Source organism: Pongo abelii, chromosome 18 (genome assembly GCF_028885655.2).
Source record: "Pongo abelii isolate AG06213 chromosome 18, NHGRI_mPonAbe1-v2.0_pri, whole genome shotgun sequence".
Lineage (NCBI taxonomy): Eukaryota > Metazoa > Chordata > Mammalia > Primates > Hominidae > Pongo > Pongo abelii.
Window position 1 is genome coordinate 17,472,599 of NC_072003.2, and position 23,988 is coordinate 17,496,586.

General features: G+C 48.0%; 1 protein-coding gene across 11 annotated transcripts in view; it reads right to left on the bottom strand.

The window, feature by feature from the left end:
• Positions 1–23,988, bottom strand: part of ABCC1 (ATP binding cassette subfamily C member 1 (ABCC1 blood group)) — a 192,968-nt gene that overhangs the window by 148,613 nt on the left and 20,367 nt on the right. For 5 of the 11 annotated variants that reach the window (XM_063717606.1, XM_063717603.1, XM_063717604.1 and 2 more), the window contains exon 1: positions 21,683–21,904. The exons of 5 other annotated variants lie outside the window; for them this stretch is intronic. In XM_063717606.1, the coding sequence (XP_063573676.1) occupies positions 21,683–21,889 (207 nt within the window). In that variant the 5' untranslated portion in view covers positions 21,890–21,904. Of the gene's footprint in view, positions 1–10,235; positions 10,329–21,682; positions 21,905–23,988 lie in introns of those variants that run through there. One more of the 11 variants, XM_054533508.2, reaches the window with a different exon arrangement.

Below are 23,988 nucleotides of genomic sequence, written 5' to 3' on the forward strand. Positions count from 1 at the left end.
CATTTTTAGTAGAGACGGGGTTTCACCATGTTGGCCAGGCTGTTGTCACATTCCTGACCTCATGATGTGCCCTAATCCCAGCTACTAGGGAGGCTGAGGCAGGAGAATTGCTTGAACCCAGGAGGCGGAGGTTGCAGTGAGTCAAAATCACGCCATTGCACCCCAGCCTGGGCAACAGAGCAAGACCTCATATTGCAAAAAAAAAGAAAAGAAAAAAAGCTAATTAATCTGCAGTGGGTAGGCCTGAAACCAGGGAGAGGAAGGCAACTATTATTTTTTGTTTTATTATCTTTCGTACTGTTTGAATTTTCTCCTCTGCATGATTTCTAAAATAATAATAAGAAAGCTAGTTCACGCTTCAAATAAATAAATAGCAGCAGGAATTGAAGGGTAGGACATTTCTAAATGCTGAGTTGGAAACAAAGAGAAAGCATGTATTTATTGGGTGCCAATAATAACAGCCAGAGTGACCACGCCAGGCACAGTGATTAAGTGCTTCCCAAGCACAGTCCCTTTAAGCTTTCCAACAGCCCTACAAAGTCAGGACTATTAAAACTCTCCCTTCCTGGCACGGGCTCTGAGGTCCAGAGAGTTTATGTAAATTGCTCGGGCTCATCAACCTAGAAGAAACAGGGACAGGATTTGAACGCACGGAGAGTCTGACACGAGATCCAACACCTCTAAACCACGTGCTTGAACTCTAAGGCCTTTTGGTTTGTTTGGTTGGCTGGTTTTGTTTTTTGAGACAGGGTCTCACTCTGTTGCCCAGGCTTGAGTACACTGGCACCATCACAGCTCACTGCAGCCTCGATCTCCTGGGCTCCAGCAATCCTCCTGCCTCAGCCTCCCAAGTAGCTGGGACTACCTGGCATGCACCACCATGCCTGGCTAATTTTTGTATCTTTTGTAGATTCAGGGTTTTACCATGTTGCCCAGGCTGGTCTTGAACTCAAACAGTCTGCCCGCCTCGGCCTCCCAGAGTGCGGGGATTAGAGGTGTGAGCTACCATGCCCGGCCAGAATTCTAAGGCGTTTGCAAGGTACATGGCAGACAGATGGAGCCTGAGGTCGCTTGCAGGCAAGATCTCCAGGGCCGGAGATCAAGTGAATGGCCTCAGGCCTCACAGATTCCAAATTCTTCTCTCCAGAGCGGAGAAGCAAGATTTTGACTCAGACATGGAAACATTCTACAGCTCCTCCCACCCACCCCCCCGCGAATGTGAGCAGTGCAAGGTAGTGGTTAACAATACAAGGTTCAGGGGCTAGGTTCCCATCTCCGCCACTTACAGATGTGTGCCCTCAAGCAGGGTTTCTTCAACCTCAGAACCGCCGATATTTGAGCCCAAATAATTCTTGGTTGCGGGGGGCCATCCTGTGCATTGTAAGATACTGAGTGGCGTCGCTGGCCTCTGCCACTAGATGATAGTAGCACTCCCCACCTCCTCAAGTTGTGACAATCAAAACTGTCTCTAGACATTGCCAAATATCTCCAGAGAGCCAAAAATCATCCCCGCTGCCCTAGAGCAAGTCAGTTCACCTCACCAGGCCTTGATTTCTTCATCTGTGAAATGGGACTAATTCTAGAACCCACCTATTACAGAGTTATCAGGAGGGTTCGATCAGGTGACCCAAGTGCCAGGTTGCAGGAGCTGGTGTTCCCGGCAGCCAAGAGATGGATTAACACGCACAAGTGGAGGGTTCCTGTCATGCATTCATTCATTCAATCTATCATTCGATGACTGTTTATTGAGCACCTACTATGTGCCTAGACCTGGGCTAGTCACAGGCATGGGGGGAAATCAGAAACGATATCTCTGTCCTCTTAAGACTCATAGTCCATCAAAGATGAAAGCTCACAGATAAGAACATAATGACAAAGAGCAGTACCTGCTGTGAAGGAAAGAGCAGGGGTGTCAGGATAGGAAGCACCAGAGTGGCGGTCTGGGCAGATGACATCCCAGCAGACTGGAAGGGTCAGGAAGAGCTCGCTGTGCAAATATCTTGGGAAGCACATACCAGGCAGAAAGATGGCACAGGCAAAGGCCACAGTGGGGTGGGTTGCAGGGAGGATATGGCTGCAGCAATGAGCCAGGACCCAAGACGGGGCGGGAGAAGTCACCAAAGGCCACCACATAGCCAATCTTGGAGCCATGGTACAGAGCACGGATTTTTTGTTCTAATTCTCACAGGAGGCCCTGGGAGGGCATTAAGCAGGAGCATGGCATCGCCTAATTCGCATATTAAGACAGTGGTCCCTGGCCAGGCACAGTGGCTCACGCCTGTAATCCCGGCACTTTGGGAGGCCGAGGCGGGTGGATCACCTGAGGTTAGGAGTTTGAGAGCAGCCTGGCCAACATGGTAAAACCCCGTCTCTACTAAAAATACAAAAATTAGCCGGGTATGGTGCCATGTGCCTATAATCCCAGCTACCCAGGAGGCTGACGCAGGAGAATCGCTGGAACCCAGGAGGCGGAGGCTGCAGTGAGCCGAGATTGTGCCACTGCACTCCAGCCTGGGCAACAGAGCAAGACTCCATCTCAAAAGAAAAAAAGACAGCCGTCCCCTTTTTGGCAGCAAAGATGGGTTTTGTGGAAGATGATTTTTCACAGACAGGGTAGGGGATGATTCGAGTGCATTACATTTATTGTGCACTTTATTTCTATGATTACATTGTAATATATAATGAAATAGTTATACAACTCACCATCATGTAGAATCAGTGGGAGCCCTCAGTTCGTTTTCCTGCAACTAGATGGTCCCATCTCAGGGGTGATGGGAGACAGTGACAGATCATCAGGCATTGGACTCTCAAAAGAAGCACACAGCCTCAATCCCTCGCACACACAGTTCACAGGAGGGTTCGCGCTCCTATGAGAATCTAATGCCACAGGCGATCTGACAGGAGGCAGAGCTCAGGTGGTGATGCAAAAGATGGGGAGCGGCTGTAAATACAGAGGAAGTCTCGCACGCTCACCTGCCGCTCACCTCCTGCTGTGTGGCCTGTGGCCCGGTTCCTAACAGGGCATGCATGAACTGGTGCCAGTCCGTGCTCTGGGTATTGGGGACCCCTGTATTAAGAGACCCTAGGAGAAGATCCTAGGGGAGATGTGCAAGGAGGCTGCAGCCATTATCAAGGCAGCATAAGGGGTGACAGAGAAGCGTGGTTCAAGGCGACTGCTGAGTCGGCGTGTATGGCGTTAGCACATTTACTTCTCCCGGTAACCCTAGGAGAAAGGTGAGGACCAGCAAGGTGAAGGAACAGCCCATAAGTGGGGATGCAAGGATGTCTGACTTAGATTCCATCCCGAGACATGCACAGTGAGTACCAGATGCTGCTTCGTGGCACCACAGAGTCTACATTCACTGATCTACCTAATGAATGGTGATGGCCCTGCAGCTCCGCCCGCAGTGGGGGTCCTGCTTGGCGACACCGAGCTCTGCCCTGAAGCCCCCAGAAGAGCCGAGAGGTGCCGTCCTTGCGGAACTTCACTCAACCCTGAGCTCACTGGGGCTACTCTTCTTTTGCAGAACAAGCCCTGTACTTTTCATGTATATTGCAAGACTGAAAGGGGTCTGGAATGGTGCTCTGTTTTGCCAATGGAAAATTAAGAAAAGGGAAAGGAGAAATAAGATTCACACCACCACATACCCATAGCCCCCCACACCCCCCCGCCCCACACACACACAAAGCTTCCCTGTGATTTAGAGGCACAGGTGGCCCTAGACCCTGAGACACCCAAATTCCATTCTCTTGAGCTGGATGCTAAATGCCAGGAGGCACTAGCACTGCTGAACTAGAGACGACGCAGTGATCTCCTAATCTCAGCCACACAGAGGCCGTGAAGAGATATCTGCACTCCCATGTTCACGGGAGCGTCATTCACAACAACCAAGATGGGGACAACTAAATGTCTATCCGTGGTCAAGTGGACAAAGAAAACGTGATCTATACATGCCATGGAATATCGCTCAGCCTTAAAAAGGAAAGAAATCCTGGCCGGGCGCAGTGGCTCACACCTGTAATCCCACCTACTTGGGAGGCTGAGGTGGGAGGATCGCTTGAGCCCAGGAGTGGGAAGCTGCAGTGAGATGTGATTATGCTAATGCACTCCAGCCTGGGTGAGAGAGTGAGACCAAGTCCCAAAGAAAAATAAATAAAAATAAAACCAGAGCCCTTTCTAAGCACAGACTGCATACCAGGCACTGTGTTCAGGTTTCATGTCCATCGCTCCATTTTATCACCCTAGCAATCTATGAGGAAGGTACTGTAATGATTCCCACTTTACAGAGAGGAACGCAGAGACAAACAGGTGAGAAGATGGCCCGCGAGTCACAGGGGCAGGACCTCAAGGGTCCTGGATTCAAACCCCAGCAACTCTTCTGCACAACCAACCAAGGAATAGACGGGGCTTAGAGGGGCGAAAGGCAAGGCGACAGGCTGCTCCTAAATGCCACACTCAGAAACAACGCTGCAAAGGGGTAGCTCAGAAGCCAAGGGAAGCTGAGAAAAGGAGTGCAAGAGGCCCGTGGTTAGGTCAGGGCACCCGCTGGGCCTCTGAACATTAATCCTATTTAGAGAGACAGCATGTGGCGTTCATTTCCCCACTACAGTCCTGAAAAGATCTGGAGAAAGGCTAAAGTCTCCCGGCCCCAACACAGCAGGAAGCAAGCACGGCTGGCAGGGACATGGGGTGAGAGGAAGGTGGCCACAGCCAGCATCGCGTGGGTGGTGACACGCCCTGGCATGCTGCTGGCTGGGCTGCACCCCACCCTGCCCCCTAACTCAGCAGAGCTAAGAATAAAGCCCAGTAACATCCCAGGGGCAATTTCCAGACTTATCCTCAACACCCAGGAAGGCAGGGGCACGGCCATCCTTGCTCTATCCAGGCGGGTACCACAAATCCTCACGTCCAAGACACAGAACTGAACACAGTTACATGCAAAACTAATTCTTTTTTTTTTTTTCTTTTTGAGACGGAGTCTTGCTCTGTCTCCTCGGCTGGAGTGTAATGGCGTGATTATAGCTCATTACAGCTTTGAACTCCCAGGCTTAAGTGATCCTCCCGCCTCAGCCTCTCAAGTAGCTAGGACTAGAGGTGCACACCACCAAGCCTGGTTAATTTTTGTATTTCTTTCCAGAGATGGGGTCTTGCTATGTTGCCCAGTCTAGCCTCGAACTCCTGGGGCTCAAATGATCCTCCCACCTAGGGCTCCCAAAGTGCTGGATGAGCCACTGTGCCCAGTCCTAAGAATCTTCTCTTAAGAGGGCTTCAGTGCTGTTAAGCACTGAAAAGAAAGCAGAGGCCAGGCTGCCCATCAGTGCCCAAATGTCAGCAGCAAGCATCCCGTTCCAACCTGCTTTCACCCCAACTCTCCCAAGCACCACGAGACCTCTCGTGGAAGGCCCGTCCTATGAAGCTGACACTCACCCTCGTTTTCTCCATCCAACCCTGGCTATCTTTGCAAGGTTGCTCCCCAGCCACTTCCTCTCATCAGACTCTCATGCTTCACCAAATAAATCCCTTAGTCATGTTCCAGGGTCTTGTGAGGGGTCAGGCATGTGCTGGGCATAGGGATATGTCTGGGGACATTGCAGTAACAGGACAGACAGCATTCATCCATTTACAGAGCACGGTTCCTAGGGCTGAGGGCCCAGCAGTGAACAATGGGGACCAAGGGCCGGCCCTCCTGGAACTGAGAGCCTAAAGAGAAGAGACAGATGGTTTAGAAGGGAGAGGATATGAAGACATGTGTGATGAAAAGGACTCAGAGAAGAGGGCAGGCTTTGCTGAGGATGGGTATTTAAATACAGGATTGAGCCGGGCACAGTGGCTCACGCCTATAATCCCAGCACTTTGGGAGGCCAAGACAAGTGGATCACTTGAGGCCAGGAGTTCAAGACCAGCCTGGCCAACATAGCGAAACCCTGTCTCTACCAAAAATACAAAAAATTAGCCAGGCGTGGTAGTGCATGCCTGTAATCCCAGCTACTCAGGAGGCTGAGGCACGAGAATCGCTTGAACCTGGGTGGTGGAGGTTGCAGTGAGCCACGATCACACCACTGCACTCCAGCCTGGGTGACAGAGCGAGACTCCATCTCAATTAAAAATAAATAAACAAATACAGGATGGAAGGAAACAAGGGAGTAAACCAAATGGCCATCTGGAGGAAGGGCACACCAAGCAGAGAAAACAGCCAGTGCAAAGGTCCTGAGGTCAGACCAGGCCTGGCATTTCTGAGAAACCACAGAGAGGCCAACAGGTCTGAAGAATAACAAGCAGTGAAGACAGCGAGGAAGGCAGAAGGCAGGGAGGAGACAGTCAGTGCGGGACGCACAGGCCACCACAGGGATTTTGACTTTCACACAGGGTGACCTGAGGAGCATGGAGTTGATGTGCCGTCATCTATGTTTTAACACCACGGTTCTCAAGTGGGGACAAGTTTGTCCCTCAGGGGACATGTGACAACGTTTGGAAACATCCCGTGTTGTCACAACTTGGGAAGAGGGTAGTGCTATTGGCACTTTGTGGACAGAGGCCAGGGATACTGCTTAACGGCCACAATGCACAGGACAGCCCCCACGACGGGCGGTATCTGGCCCCAAATGTCAACAGTGCCAAAGCTAAGCAGCCCTGTTTCAACAGAATCCCTCCCTGACCAAGCTTCTAGTCCACCTCCCCAACACACCCCTCGTCAGGCAGATGGGGCTTCAGCTCCTCACCCTGTAATACTAGGCCAGCACCTAACCTCAGTTTCCACATCTGTAAAATGGGAATACTAACATTATGCAAATAAGCACTTTGTTAAACATGAGCCAGAGCACACAGTAGGTGCTCAATAAATACCACTACTATTAAAACTTCCAGATCCAGATCCACTTCTTGCTATATCCCTCCACATTCTCTCTCTTTCTGACACAGGGTCTCGTTTTGTTGCCCAGACCGGACTGCAGTGCCATGATCTCAGCTCACTGCAACCTCCACCTTCTGGGCTCAAGTGATCCTCCCACCTCAGCCTCCAGAGTAGCTGGGACTACAGACACACACTATCACACCCAGCTAATTCTTGCATTTTTAGGAGAGATGGGGTTTCACCATGTTGTTCAGGCTGGTCTCAAACTCCCGAGCTCAAGTGATCCACCTGCCTCAGCCTTAGGATTACAGGTGTGAGCCACTGCACCCGGCCTCCTTCCACATTCTCTAGCCTAACCAAATGATTGATTGTGTCATTCAACAAAGATGTATTGAGCCCCTACTATGTGCCTGGAACTAAGCTGAACAGGTGCAGTACACAGAACAGCCCATAAAGATGCCTACATCCCCGTCCCCAAAACCTATGAGTCTCTTACCTTTCATGGCAAAAGGGACTCTGCAGGTACCATTAAGGACTTTGGAATGGGGAGAATGTCCCAGATCAGAGGTCCCCACGCTTTTTGGCACCAGGGATGGATTTCATGGAAGACAGTTTTGCCAGGGATGGAGGGGGGTGGCTTTCAGGATGAAACTGTTCCACCTCAGATCATCAGGCATTAGATTCTCATAAGGAGCTCACAGCCTAGGTGCCTCGCATGCACAGTTCATGTTAGAGTTCACGCTCCTATGAGAATCCAGTGCAGCCACTGATCTGATAGGAGGTGGAATTCAGGTGGTAACGCTGGCTTGCCCGCCACTCAGCTCCTCTTGCATGACTCAATTCCTAACAGGCCACGGACCGCTCGCTACTGGTCCATGGCCCAGGAGTTGGGGACCCCTGTCCTAGATGATCCAGGTGGGCCCAATGTAATCACAGGGAATTATAAGGGACAAGAGGACGGTGGGAATATCTGAGTCAGAAAAGGAGATATGAGGCAGAGCGTGGTGGCTCATGCCTATAATCCCACCACTTTGGGAGGCTGAGGCGGGTAGATCACCCGGGGTCAGGAGTTCAAGACCAGCCTGTCCAACATGGTGAAACCCCATCTCTATTAAAAATACAAAAATTAGCCGGGCGTGGTGACATGCACCTGTAATCCCAGCTACTCAGGAAGCTGAGGCAGGAGAATTACTTGAACCTGGGAGGCAGAGACTGCAGTGAGCTGAGATTCCGTCTCAAAAATAAAAAAAAAAGTAAAGGACATTTGGGACATTTGACAACACAAGCAGGGGTGGAGGGACATGAAACCACGAATTGAGGAATACAGGTGGCCTCTTGATGCTGGACAGGGCCAGGCCATGGATTCCCCCTGCGAGCTTCCGCAAAGAACACCAGCCGTGCATTTTGGACTTCTGACTCCCGAGAACTAGAGTGATGTGTGTTGTTCTCAGTCACCAAGTTGATGGCAATACCAGCAATAAGAAACCAATAGAGACTGGGCACAGTGGCTCACACCTGTAATCCCAGCACTTTGGGAGCCCAAAGCAGGAGGATCACCTGAGGTCAGGAGTTCGAGACCAGCCTGACCAACACGAAGAAATCCCGTCTCTACTAAATATATAAAAATTAGCTGGGCATGATGGTGCACACCTGTAGTCCCAGCTACTCAGGAGGCTGGGGCAGGAGAATCATTTGAACCCAGGAGGCGGAAGTTGCAGTGAGCCGAGATGATGCCATTGCACTCCAGCCTGGGCAACAAAAGCAAAACTCAGTCTCAAAAGAAAAAAAAAAAAAAGAAAAACCAATAGAGCAGGCAATAAAAATAGAGCTGGTGGGGAAATAAGGGTATCAAGGCATGAACACATGTCACCTTGCAGAGTGATGCTTGTTCACGCCTCAATACCCTTGCCATGCCCCTGCCTTGACATCAGACTGAGCCCAACAGTACCTCCAGTGAAGACCCGGGTTCTGTCCTCCCAGGGCATTTCTAATGCCTTTCTGAAATACCCGCTACATCCACGGTGGACCTGCTTAGGAAAATGCTTTAGAATGGCAGAAGCTGGGGATGATGGAATATAGGAATTTATTTTTTACATTTCACCTTAATAGGAAATATATGACTCTGTTTTTGCTTTTAAGACAGTCTCACTCTGTCACCCAGGCTGGAGTGCAGTGGCGTGATCATGGCCCACTGCGGCCTCTACCTACCAGGCTCGAGCAATCCTCCCACTTCAGCCTTCTGGGCAGCTGGGACCACAGGTGTATGCCACCACGCCCGGTCAATTTTTGTGGTTTTTGTAGAGAAGAGGTTTCTCCATGTTGCCCAGGCTGGTCTCAAACTCCTGAGCTCAGGCGCTCCCACCTTCGCCTGCCAAAGTGCTGGGATTACAGGTGTGACCCACAGTGCACCTGGCCATGACTCAATTTTTAAAAAATATATATATGTGTATGTATGCATGTGTGTGCATTTGTTTATATAATACATATATAGGCTGGGTGTGGTGGCTCAAGCCTGTAATCCCAGCACTTTGGGAGGCCAAGGTGGGCAGATCACGAGGTCAGGGGTTCGAGACAAGCCCGGCCAATGTGGTGAAACCCCATCTCTACTAAAGATACCAAAAATTAGCTGAGCGTGGTGGCGCACGCACCTGTAGTCTCAGCTACTCAAGAGGCTGAGGCAGGAGAATCGCTTGAACCTGGGAAGTGGAGGATGCAGTGAGCCGAGATCACGCCTCTGCACTCCAGCCTGTTGACAGGGCGAGACTCCAGACTCCATCTCAAAAAAAAAAAAAGTATATATCAAGGTAAACAATAAAAAGTTAATCTGCCCAAATGCAATTGCCTCTTTTAGTTTCTCATTTATCCCTCTGGAATTTCTTACAAATACAGCAAATATAACTACGTAATTCTTACTTGTCTGCTTTTTTACCCAGAAGTAACATACCAAATATACCAAGTGGATCTTCACGTTTTCACTTAAAAACTGGACCTTGGAGGCTGCCGCACATCTGTGCACAAAGGGCTTCCTCATCTTATGTCCTTCTGCAAGCATCCCACCCCACTATTCACCCAGCCCCTGCTGATTGCCACTTGGGAGGCTGCCCATCTTTTGCTATTCTAAACAATGACACAATGAGTTCCCTTAGAAACTGCTTATTAAGCTAAAGAAAACATGAAGAGCCTGACCCACACACCAATCCGGCTTTGCTTAATGGCTCATAAGCCTAGAGGCGGCAGAAAACAAAGGAAAAGGCCCAGGTTACTTTTGATGACCTCAAGACACACAGTGAGAAACAGAACAATAGCAATAAATGCAGACCCAGGCATCTCTAAGGGAATTTAGTCTTTAAAATATCACTGAAGGCCAGGCGCGGTGGCTTGTACCTGTAATCCAGTACTTTGGGAGGCTGAGGCAGGCGGATCACTTGAGGTCAGAAGTTAGAGAGGAGCCTGGCCAACATGATGAAACCCCGTCTCCTATAAAAATACCAAAATTAGCCAGGCATGGTAGTGGGCACCTGTAGTCCCAGCTACTCCGGAAGCTGAGGCAGGAGGATTGCTTGAACCTGGGAAGTCAAGGCTGCAGTGAGCCATGATCATGCCACTGCTCTCCAGCCTGGGAGACAGAGCAAGACTCTGTCTCAAAACCAAAACAAAAAAAAAAAAGTGTGGTGTACCATTAGAAGACATGTGATTTGTTCAGTTCATTCCACACCTAATAATCTTATCTGCATGACCTGGGTGAAAACCCCAGCCTCCAAATAGGTTTCCTGACTCCCCTCCCAACTGCAGACAGGGAATATCTTCAAAACGCAGCCCCAGTCCCGTCACACTGTGCTGAAAACTATTGCAGGTTCTCAGAGCTCTCAGGATGGATCACGATCCCCACAACTGCAGCTTGTGGGTTCAGCCCCAACTCACTGTTCCAGGGACCCCTTCATGACTCGGCCTTTGCAGAGTGGGTTCCCTCTACCTGGAGTCTTTCTCCCCATCACTGCCCTGACACGCAATGCAGGGGCATCCTTCAGCTCTCAGCTGAAACATTCCTTCTTGAGGGAGGCCCACCTATCTCCCCACCCCTTTCTCGAACACACCAGATCCCCCATTTAACAACTTCATGGCACCCTGTACTGTGCCTGCTAAGTACTTATCAGATTTTTTCATTAAATATTTCTCAGATACTATTTTATGCTGTATGTTACCTTATTTATACACGACATTTGATATGAACATGCTATATAGTATCTAATACACCATGTACAGTTATCACTAGGATGAACCATAGGAATTGCCATTTGTATAGGTCATGAGTTGGTGAACCACAGCCTGTGGGCCAAATTCAGCCTGCTGCCTGCTTTTGTACAGCACACAGGCTAAGAATGGATTTCTTTTTTTTTTTTTTTTTTGACAGCATCTCACTCTGTTGCCCAGGCTGGAGTGTGGTGGTATGATCATAGCTGACTGCAGTCTCAACCTCCTGGACTTAAGAGCTCCTCCCATCTCAGCCTCATGAGTAGCTGGGATACAGGCATGAGCCACCACACCTGGCTAATTTTTTTTTTTATTTTTATTTTTGTAGAGACAGTGATATGGCTTGGCTGTGTCCCCACCCAAATCTCATTTTGAACTGTAGTTCCCATAATCCTTACATGTTGTGGGAGAAACCCAGTGGGAGGTAATTGAATCATGGGGGTGGTTACCTCCATGCTGTTCTTGAGACAGTGAATTCTCACGAGATCTGATTTTGCTCAACACTTCTCAGCAAAAGAAGCCCTTTTGCTCAGCACTTCTCCTTCCTGCCACTATGTGAAGAAGGATGTGTTTGCTTCCCTTCCACCATGATTGTAAGCTTCCTGAGGCCTCCTCAGCCCTGCAGAACTGTGGGCCAATTAAACCTGTTTCCTTTATAAACTACCCAGTCTTGGGCAGTTCTTTATAGCAGCATGAGAACAAACTAATACAGTAAATTGGTACTGGGAGAGGGGTGCTGCTGTAAAGATATCCAAAAATGTGGAAGCAACTTTGGAACTGAGTATCAGGCAGACGTTGGAACAGTTTGGAGGGCTCAGAACAGTACAGGAAGATGTAAGAAACTTTGGAACTTCCTAGGGACTTATTGAATGGCTTTGACCAAAATGTTGATAGTGATATGGACAATGAAGTCCAGGCTGAGTTGGTCTCAGATGGAGATGAGGAACTTCTTGGGAAATGGAGCAAAGGTGACTCTTGCTATGCTTAAGCAAAAAGAGTGGCAGCATTTTGCCTTTGCCCTAAAGATCTGTGGAACTTAGAACTTGAGAGAGATGAGTTAGATGATTGGCAGAAGAAATTTCTAAGCAACACAGTGTTTAAGAGGAAGCAGAGCATAAAAGTTTGAAAAATTGGAAGGCTGATGATTTGACAGAAAAGAAAAACCCATTTTCTGGGGAAAAATTCAAACCTGCTGCAGAAATTTGCATCAGTAACAAGGAACCAAATGTTAATCACCAAGACAATGGGGAAAATGTCTCCAGGTCAAGTCAGAGACCTTCACAGTAGCCCCTCCCATCACAGGCCTAGAGGTCTAGGAGGAAAAAATGATTTCATAGGCCAGGCCCAGGGCCCCCCTGCTGTGTGCTGCCTAGGGACTTAGTGCACTTTGTCCCAGTTGCTTCAACCATGGCTAAAAGGCGCCAAAATACAGCTCGGGCCATGCCTTCAGAGGGTGCAAGCCCCAAAAGCCTTAGGAGATTCCATGCAGTATTGAGCCTGTGGACAAAAGTCAAGAATCAAGGTTTGGGAACCTCCACCTAGATTTCAGAGGATGTATGGAAATGCCTGGGTGTCCAGGCAGAAGTTTGCTGCAGCAGTGGAGCCCTCATGGAGAACCTCTGCTAGGGCAATGCAGAAGGGAAATGTGGGGCCAGAGACCCCACAGAGTCCCTACTGGGACACTACCTAGTGGAGCTGTGAGAAGAAGGCCACCATCCTCCAGACTCCAGAATGGTAGATCCATGGACAGCTTGCACCATGCACCCAGAAAAGCCACAGACTCACAACACAAATCAGTGAAAGCACCTGGATGGGGGCTGTACCCTGCAAAGCCACAGGGGAAGAGCTGCCCAAGGCCGTAGGAGCCCACCTCTTGCATAAGCATGACCTGGATGTGAGACATGGAGTCAAAGTAGATCATTTCAGAGCTTTAAGATTTGACTGCCCTACTGGATTTCAGACTTGCATGGGGCCTGTAGCCCCTTCATTTTGGCCAAATTTTCCCATTTGGAATGTGTGTATTTACCCAATGCTTATACTCCTATTGTATCTAGGAAGTAACTAACTTGCTTTCAATTTTACAGGCTAATAGGCAGAAGGGACTTGCTTTGTCTCAGATGAGACTTTGGAATTGGACTTTTGGGTTAATGCTGGAATGAGCTAAGACTCTGGGGGACAGTTGGAAAGGCATGATTGTGTTTTGAAATGTGAGGACATGAGATTTGGGAGGGGCAGAATGATATGATTTGGCTGTGGAATTATATGGTTCCGTCGTATCCCCACCCAAATCTCATCTTGAATTGTAGTTCTCAGAATCCCCACGTGTTGTGGGAGGAACCTGGTGAGAGATAATTCAACCATGGGGGCGGTTACCTCCATGCTGTTCTGATGATAGTGAGTTCTCACGAGATCTGATGGTTTGATAAAGGTCTTTTCCCCTTTTGCTCAGCACTTCTCCTTCCTGCCACCATGTGAAGAAGGACATGTTTGCTTCCCTTTCTGCTGTGAGTGTAAGTTTCCTGAGGTCTCCCCAGCCCTGTGGAATTGTGAGTCAATTAAACCTCCTTCCTTTATAAACTACCTAGTGTTCTGCAGTTCTTTATAGCAGTGTGAGAACAGACTAATACAAACAGAGTCTCACTTTGTTGCTGAGGCTGGTCTCAAACTCCTGGGCTCAAGCAATCTTCCCACCTTGGCCTCTCAAAGTGCTGAGATTACAGACAGAAGCCACCATGCCTGGCCAATTTTTAAATACATATTATAAGAAAGACTATTTGCCCCTGGGCCTGTGAGACCTAAAATATGGACTACCTAACCCTTCACAGAAAAAGCATGCCAACTCCTGCTCCAAGTCAAACATTGTTGAAGGTTGGCATCTTCCTATGTCTCCATCAGATGTTTATTTTATATGTTATTTTTTCGATGTCTCACTCTCCCCAGACTGTTTCTTTAGCGCAGTGAACATACTGGTGCTGTCCCTCAAAATGTCACTCCCCACTCACTGTGCAGAATTCCTGGGGTGTGGCAAGCACTCAGGAAGTACCTAGGGCATCTGTGAATGGACATCAGAACGAGTCTCAGCAAAATGTCAATTCAGTGTACTAGCATTTGTGATCACGAGGCCAGGCACACACCACACCAGGTCTTAAATAAAAACAAATAAGTAGGGTGATAAAAATATCTCATGTTGACTATAGTCACTTTGAATATTGAATATAGTCACTCTGGAAGGCCAAGATGGGAGGAAGGCCAAGAAGTTCAAGATCAGCCTCGGCAACACAGTGAGACCCCCATCTCTAAAAAATAAAATCTAAGAAGGGCCAAGGTGCTAAGATTTGCCTACCTGGAGACAGGAGGCATGCACAATTCTGAATGTACTAAACTGAGTTGCACACTTTATAGGTGCATCATATGGTATGTGAATTATATCTCAACAAAGATGTTTATTTAAAAAAAGAGAGAGAGAGAATAAGCCCCAGGATCATTTTGGCTATATGCAATTTTCACCTTACACATGCTGCCTTGAACACCTAACACCCTCCTCAAAACAATTAATAAATACACTTAGACCTCACTTTATCATCTCAGGAAGTGCGTACCTCATCTAGACTACTTTGCGTTTGTGAAAAAAGAAAAAAAAATTTTTTTTTTTTTTTTGAGACAGAGTCTTGTCTTGCTCTGTCTCCAGGCTGGAGTGCAGTGGTGCAATCTCAGCTCACTGCAACCTCCGCCTCCCAGGTTCAAGTGATTCTCCTGCCTCAGCCTCCCAAGTAGCTGGGACTACAGGCACGCACTACCACGCCTGACTAATTTTTCTGTTTTTAGTTGAGATGCGGTTTCACTATGTTCACCAGGATGGTCTCCACGTCTTGACCTCATGATCCACCTGCCTCGGCCTCCCAAAGTGCTGGGACTATGGGTGTGAGCCATCACGCCTGGCCAAAAAAAAAATTTAATACATGTCTTTTCCTGTTGCTATTAATATGTTGCATGTTGCCTTAATAAACCCAGGGTTTCTCACCCTCAACACTACTGACGTTTTAGGCTGGATAAGTCTGTCCCACGTATCATAGGATGTTTATAGCATTCCTGATCCCAACCCAATAGACACTAACTGCACCCCCATCCCAAACTGTGACAACAAAAATGTCTCTAGACATCACTGAATGTCCTCTGAGAGACAGATCACTCCTCACTGAGATCCACTGCCTTTATATTTTTTTCTATGTGGTTCCACTCCTGTCACCAATATTTAGTGACTCTGACGACCCAACCACCAGCCCACCCATTCATTTAAAAAAATTACTGAGCTTTGCTTGTATCAGGACTTGAACCAGAAACAACCACATTTATATCTTGCCCTCAAATAGCTTAGAATCTTGAATATAAGGTAGGATGTGTCCACAAATGGCCATTACAAAAGATTTTAAAAGCACAGAGTACCGCCAAAGAGATACACATAAAAGGCAAGAAATATCCAGAAAAGAGTTTCACAAAGCAAAAAGGAAAACTCAGTTTCCTCATTCATAGAGCAAGGACAATACCTGTTTTTTGTTTGTTTGTTTGCTTGTTTGAGATGAGGTTTCACTCTGTTGCCCAGGCTGGAAAGCAGTGGTGCGCAATCATAGCTCACTGCAGCCTCAATCTCCTGAGCTCAGGAGATCCTCCCACCTCACCCTCCAAACTAGGTAGAACCACAAGTGCATGCCACTAAACCTAGCTAAATTTTTTTTAAGAAATGTGGTCTGGCCATGTTCCCAGGCTGGTCTCAAGCTCCTGGCCTCAAGCAATCCTCCCTGCTTGGCCTCCCAAAGTGCTGGGATTACAGGCATGAGCACCATGTGCAACCAATACCTGCTTTTCATCAGAGACATTGTGAAGACGAGACTTATATATTATTTCATTTTAACCCCATTTGAAGTGGGTAGTGTTTTTTCCATTTTGCTGAGGAAGAGACTAAGGCACAGAGAAGTAAAGCAACTTGCCCAAGGTTGTACAACCTATAAAAAAAAGAAAACTTCCACACAGGTAGGCTAGCTCACTGCTGCATGTACTGACTCCTTAACATGGATAAAATCATTCATGTGACAACAGATGGGTGCCCAGTGACCACTCTATTCCTGGAAGTTGTTATTTCCACTTGAGAGGTCAAAGAAGGCTTCTCGGAGTGAGTAAAATATAAGAAGGGTTGGCGGGGCACAGTGGCTCACACCTGTAATCCCAGCACTTTGGAAGGCCAAGATGGGAGGATCACTTGAGACCAGTAGTTCAGGACCAGCCTAGGCAACACAGACCTCCATCTCAAAGGGCCAAGATGCTAAGATTTGCCAATACAGAGACAGGAGGGAACTTCACTCCAAGAGGGACACACACAGAAGACAGTCACAAGCTTAGGGGGTATAAGCTGGCCACAGTGGCTCATGCCTATAATCCCAGTATTTTGGTAGACCGAGGCAGGAGGATCACGGGTCCAGGAGTTCCAGAACAGACTGGGCAATACAGTGAGACAACATTATCTATTAAAAATAAATAATAATAAACGGGACAAAGAGCCAGAAGAGGACCAGATGACCAATACAGCTGGGAAGACAGGCCAGAGCCAGAATGAGTTAAGTGAAGGAAAATGAAACTTCACTTAGGATTCAAACCAGGAAAATGCTGCATCACCCAGACGTTGCAAAAGCTCCCAGAAGTTGTGAAACTCGGAAGGAAATTTTCTGGCTTACCCTTTTCTTGAATATAGCTAAGAACAGGAAACTGGAAAAACTACTGTCATCTTCAAACACTCCCCCGGAGACACCCCAGTCTCCAACACTCCCTCTCCCACCACCCCAGAGCCTTCCATCTCAAGGAGTGTCCTGCCTCACCCATCTCCCTGCTCTATGCCAAACTGAAATCCTCACTCCCCATCCTGGCCAGCCAGCATCACGACACAGATGGCCCAGGGGCAGGCAGGGTTGAAGGGAGTGACCATGACTTGGTGGTCAAGGGCACACGGGCTCTGGGGCAGCAGATCTGGGCTCGAGTCCTGGTCCTACTACTTCCAGGCTGTGTGGCCTGGGGGAAGCCACCCAATCTCTCTGGCTTTCAGTTCCCGTGTGTCAAATTAAAAGAATAACACCCATCTCTCATAGCTATTGCACACAATGTTGGGAAGACAGAATACGCGTTAGGGGTTGAGTTTGCTGCAGTTACTTCTACCATAGTATTATCACTACTACGACTATTGTCATCATCACTGTTGGGAGTAAACAGCTCATAAAGCCATGTGCCAAAATGCTGAAGCCCCCTTAGTAGACTGACTAATCCTCCAGCCTCCAAGATTAGCCAAAGTCATCTGGCACAGCCTGTTGGAAAAGACTCCTCTCTGGCCCACCCCAGGGTGTTTATGGGGCAAGATGGAGCATGGGGTACCGGCCAGGCCCTGGAGCCAGACGGCCTGGGTTTCAGTCTAGTCCTGTCATTTACTAGCTGGGTGACTTCACCTCTCTCTGCCTCCTTTCCCCACCCATAAGGTAGAAACAATCACAGTTCCTGCTTCACAGGGAACTTGTCATGATTAAATCATTATTAGCACTTAAAAGGCATTAACAACAGTCCTTGGCACTTAGGAAGTGCCAAAGAAGCCTTAATGATCTGCCTTTTCTCTGTTGGGTTTTTTCTTTTTCTTTTTTTTTGAGACAGAGTTTTGCTCTTGTTGCCCAGGCTGGAGTGCAGTAGTGCAATCTTGGCTCACTGCAACCTCCGCCTCCTGGGTTCAAGCAATTCTCCTGCCTCAGCCTCCCGAGTAGCTGGGATCACAGGCATGCGCCACCACCATGCCCGATTGATTTTATATTTTAGTAGAGACAGGATTTCACTATGTTGGCCAGGCTGGTGTCAAACTCCTGATCTCAGGTGATCCGCCCACCTCGGCCTCCTGAAGCGCTGGGATAACAGGCGTAAGCCACCACGCCTGGCCTCTGTTGAGTTCTAACTGTCTCTTTCTCTCCTACCTGTCATTTTCCCCAAAGTGAGACCATGTCCATTGAGTTCTCCTGGTGCATATAGGACACGCTTATTAAATATGCATTCAACAAATAAAAGGTGGCCAGGTGTGGTGGTTCACGCCTGTAATCCCAGCACCTTGGGAGGCTGAGGCGGGTGGATCACCTGAGGTTGGGAGTTCCAGACCAGCTTGACCAACATGGAGAAACTCTGTTTGTAATAAAAATACAAGATTAGCCAGGCATGGTGGCACATGCCTGTAATCCCAGCTACTCAGGACGCTGAGGAAGGAGAATCGCTTGAACCCAGGAGGCAGAGGTTGCTATGAGCTGAGATCCCACCATTGCACTCCAGCCTGGGCAACAACATCAAAACTGTCTCAAAAAAAAAAAAAAAAAAAAAAAAAAACCAAAAACACCACAAAACACAAATAAAAGGTGATTAAATCTATCTGAAGAGCAACCCAGAAAGCAGGCAGAGGAAAGCCTAACCACGCATACCCCACTTTCACCCAACAATCCTACTTTACAGACAGGAGTCCAAAGGAAGTAACTCCAGCAAGAAAAGGAACGTGTACAAGCTGGGCCATTTCACAACAGCAAAAAACCAGGAGAACTCCCTAGCACCTAAGAGCCAAGCAAACTGGGGCAGGTGATCCGATTAAAAAATGACCCTGCTGTCACAAAACGAACTGTGCAACCTCCTGCACCCCAGGAGAGGCCACCCCTAAAGGCGGTAGGTAGCACTGGCCATGGGGCTTACATTCTTGGACGAGGATTTTTAAACCATGTGTAAAAGCAGAACAAGAAATACAGCAGGCAACATCTCTAACTGCCTAAGAGCTGTGCTTAAGGGTGAGGGGGAGGCTGGGCATGGTGGCTCACACCTGTCATCCCAGTACTTTGGGAAGCCAAGGCGAGGGGGATCACTTGAGGTCAGGCGTTCAAGACCAACCTGGCCAACACGGTGAAACCCTGTCTCTATTAAAAATACAAAAATTAGCTGGGCATGGTGGCAAACAACTTGTAATCCCAGTGACTTGGAGGCTGAGGTGGGAGGATCACTTGAACCCAGGAGACGGAGGATACAGTGAGCCGAGATCATGCCACCGCAGTCCAGCCTGGACGACAGAGTGAGACTCTGTATCAAAAAAAAAAAGAAAAAAAGAAAGAAGCTAGAAGCTATTATTATACCGCATTGATTCTAAGACTCTGTTTCTTCCTATTTTGCTATCTTTGATATTTGTCTGTGTCTCTCGATTAGCCCATCCTATAAACACTGCTGGCTACGTTTTTATATCCTAACATCTCTGAAATTGGGATGCATGTCACAAATGCTGGCCTCTAGGATTCCATGAAACGCAGCATGTGCATATCAACAGCCTGGTCTCTCTAACTGATTAAGGGATGGTGAGAGGCTTTTTTCTAAGTTTCCAGAATTAAGAAGGAAAAGCTAAAAAATTCCCTTACTTCTTAGCCATGCCAACTCAAGGAGACAGGCAGTCATCACACCCCCCACTCCCCACTCCCACTCTGTAATAGCTCAATTAACTTTAATGGGGGGTGAGCATCACTGTCAAGCTACCTGACCAGGCCAGCTCAGGCAAACCTGCCCGCAGCCTGGTCTCTGATCATCTCTACCTACCAGCTGCCTTCTTGTCTCCACAAGGCCCGTGCCCAGGCCAGCTTTGTTTTTGCCAAACCGAGGCAGACAGGAGAAAAGAAATAAGAAAATCTCCCACTCGCCAAAGCACAGCCTTTTCCAAAGCATGTGGTCACCAAGAGGCCCTGATTCCTGCCAGGTCCCAGGAATACTCTCTGCAAGGCACAGTGTTCTTTTAGAAGCACTCACACAGGATCTGCCTAGCGAGAGGCCTATCATTTCAACCACTTCAGCTTCAGGGTCAATGACCTGTGTCCTCACCAGTCTATGTAAGGGACATATCTTGAATTCACATGCACATTGTTTTTTTTTGAGACAGGGTCTCGCTCTGTCGCCCAAGCTGGAATACAGTGGTGCAATCATGGCTCACCGCAGCCTCAACCTCCCAGGCCCAGGTGATCATCCCACCTCTGCTTCCTGAGTAGCTGTAACCACGGCCATGCACCATCATACCTGGCTAATTATTATTTTTTTTAATTTTGAGTAGAGACTGGGTCTCGCTATGTTGCCCAGGCTGGTTTCAAACTCCTGGGCTCAAGTCATTCTCCAGCCTTGGCCTCCCAAAGTGCTGCGATTACAGGCAGAAGTCACCACGCCCAGCTCACATGAATATTTTAAACTGCATCACAGGATTGCTGGAGATCTGATAGTATCTGTGAGAATGGACCTTGAAAACCAACAAGCAGGCTACAGTGTTGCTGATAGTCACCCAGGAGAAAACAAAATCACAATGGACATATTGCAGCATTACCCTAACATGGCTTGTATATAACTCCTGGCAGCAGGTAGATTGCATCCATCCCAGGGTTTCTCAACTGCAGTACTATTGACATTTGGGACCAAAAGATTTTTCCTTATGGAGCCCATCCTGTATTGTAGGATATTTAGCACATCCCCTGGCCTGTACCCACTAGACTCTAGGCATGTGCTCCCTGCCCCATCGCGACAGCCAAAAATGTTTCCAGACATTGCCAAATGTCCCCTGGAGACAAAATCATCCAGAGTTAAGAACCACTGATAATAGGCGATTTAAAGAATATCTTTTTTTCTTAGCAGTGCTATATTTACTTTAATAGCTATTAAGTAAGCACATAAATATAACCAACCTGTGACTTCAAAGACATTCTAAAGTGATATGAAACTTGCTTTTGCAATAACTATGTTAAGGCTTAAAAAGTGAATTGATTGAAAAACATTAGCTGAGTGCGATGGCTCATGCCGGTCATCCCAGCACTTCGGGAGGTTGAGGTGGGCAGATGGCTTGAACTCACGAGTTCAAGAGCAACCTGGGCAACATGGTGAGACCCCGTCTCTACGAATACAAAAATTAGCCAGGTATGGTGGTGCATGTGGTAGTCCCAGCTACTCTGGAGGCTAAGGTGGGAGGATGGCTTCAGCCTAGGAGGTAGAGGTTGCAGCGAGCTGAGATCATGCCACCATACTCTAGCCTGGGCAACAGAGCCAGCCAGACCTTGTCTCAGGGAAGAAAAAAAAAAGTTAAAAAATAAGTACATGTTGGACAATATTGGCAGGCTTACTCAAAAGTTTCTCCCTTGCCGTTTCCTCCTAGAGAAGCATAAAACCAAATGCTCATTTTTCCTGCATCCCTTGCAGCCAGAGGTGGTCATGTAATCCAGTTTCAGCCAAGGAGACATGACAGAAGTCTGCAATGTGGACAGAAGAGCCTTTGAAGAAGGCTTGGACTTTCCTGAATAGAAAGGAACCCATGAGGCTGGTGTGACCCTTCCCTCTTCCTACCTTGAACCCAGATACATCGGCTAGGGCTGTAGCAGCCATTTAGGGGCCTTGAGGAAAAGACAATGAAAACAGCAGAGATGTCAGTCCTAACAACCCTGCATCGCTAATCCAATGCCAGCAACTCCAAGAGGTACTGGAATTCCTGACATGTAAAAAAATAAACAAATAAATACCTTTCTGCTTAGGCTGCTGAAGTAGGGCTGTTTCTTGAAGCCAAATGCAATCCTAACAGATAGAAGGTAAGAGATAGATGTCAAAATCCTGAAGACTAGACTCAAATGACTGAGGGGCAAAACAGCTGGGGAAAGGGCAGGCTTTGAGTCAGCCTGCTGGGTTTGAATACTGTGTCCACCCCTTGCTAGTGATATGATCCTGGGCATGTTTAACTGTGCCACAGATGCCCCATTTAAAATAAAAAGTCATTACAGCAACCACCCAGAATGACTGTGGGCCTGAAACAAGGTATGTGCAGAGAGGGCTAGGCATACCACACAACACAGAGTAACCTCAATGCATGTTATTTTATTTATAAAATCGACTCTTGGAGGTTCCCTCTCTCAGCTTTGGAGCCCCACCACCCTCTGTCTCTGTACAGGGGACCTTCTTCCTTCTCCCTTCCTTCTTGCCTATTAAACTCTCCACTCCTTAAAACCACTCCACGTGTGTCTGTGTCATTTTATCTAAACCGGCATGAGGACCAAGAACCCTGGTGTTCCTCCACTCATCAGAGTCGTATCATTTTGGTGTGTTGGCCAGGAAAGGAAATTATTTCATCAGACTGAAGCAATCAAACTCCAAATGGTGCTGTAACCTGAACCACACATGGACACGACATTCTTCTGAGGACCCTCGGATCCACCCCAGGAGGAGCCCTAGCTGCTGTTCCCCATTCGACGCCCCTTTTCACCAGGAAGTAGTCAGAATAAGTCGTCGCCCAAAACCCCCTAACAGCAGTTAATGTGGCATCTCCACAGGGGGTAATGTTGTAGGAGTTAGGAAATTATTTTAGGCAAATAGAGAGGAAAAGGGGTCCTTGGGAAATGTTTGGTTTTTAAAGCAACTCCGGAAAAGTTTCTTGTAAAGTCCCGGCTCTTAGAGCCAGGCCAGCAACCTTTGATATGCATATGTAAGCCATTAGAAACTGGGTCCACCCAAACATGGCGATTCCCACAGCCTTCTTGCCCTTTCCCCGCATGTTCCTGGCAACATGGCTGCCACCACGCATCCCCAAGTGTGCAGAACATCACTGTACCCTGCATTTGCATATTAAAAGGCTAGGTAGGAGGGCCAGCTTTTTCATGCGCTAAGTGAAAGACATGCCTAGTCAAACCAATCCCCTGAGGCCTATGCAAATCAGACACCGCCTCTTCCAGCTTCTGTATATATACCAAGCTGCTATCTGTGGCAGCTGGGGTTCCCTGTCTCAGCTTTGGAGCCCCTCTCCCTCTGTCTCTATACAGGGGATCTTCTTCTCCCTTCTTTCTTGCCCCTTCTTGCCTATTAAACTCTCTGCTCCTTTAAATAAATAAACAAACAAACTCTTACCGAAGTCACACAAGCAAGATGGGGATAAGGCAGACTAGAAGTGATTTAGTCATTGGTTCTTTCCAACACTTGAGAAGGAGTTGTCTTTAGGGATTGAGTTGAAGGCCAGGTATAACGGCTCACACCTGTAATCCCAGCACTTTGGGAGGCCGAGGCAAGAGGATGGCTTGAGCCCAGGGGTTTGAAACCAACCTGGACAACACAGGGAGAACTCATCTGTACAAATTAAAATATATATATAATTTTAAAGAAATAATTGTGTTGTAAATATCCCTATCTTAGAGCTAATGCCTAAGCAAGGAGGGGAGAAAGGAAGCCACCAAGGCTTCCCGTAGGATCCAAGTCCTACAGGCCCAATTCTCAGCCTCCTTGTGGTTCCTTTTCTCCTCCCTACTCTTTGAGCTCCAGCCACCGTGACCTTCCTCATTAAGCCAGTGCTTCTGCACATGCATTTCCCACTGCCCAGAACATTCTTACCTTCTGTTTTTGCCTATATAGCAGAAACCGCTAGCTGCACTCCAGTATCAACTCTCCCTCATCCCTGAGTAACATCTTCAGCTGGGTACATCCTGCTTAGAAAGGAAACTACATTTCCCAGCCTCCTTTGCAGCTAGAGACACCACATGACTAGGTACAAGCCAATGGGATGTGACAAGAAGAGACAGGAGCAACCTCAAGGTTGTGCCCTTACTCTGCTTTCCTACTGGCTGCCATGTGGACATGGAGATGCATCATCTTGATCCATGCAGATGAGGACAGCAGAGCAACAAGATGGGAGGGGCCTGGGACCCTGATTATTTTGGGGACACAGCTGCCACGCCAGCTGGGATTTTTACATGACAGAGAAATGAGCTTGTATCTTAACCCACCATATTTGGGGTCTTCAACACACATAGCCAAACCTGTATCATCAAATGGGTTCCCCACTTAAGGA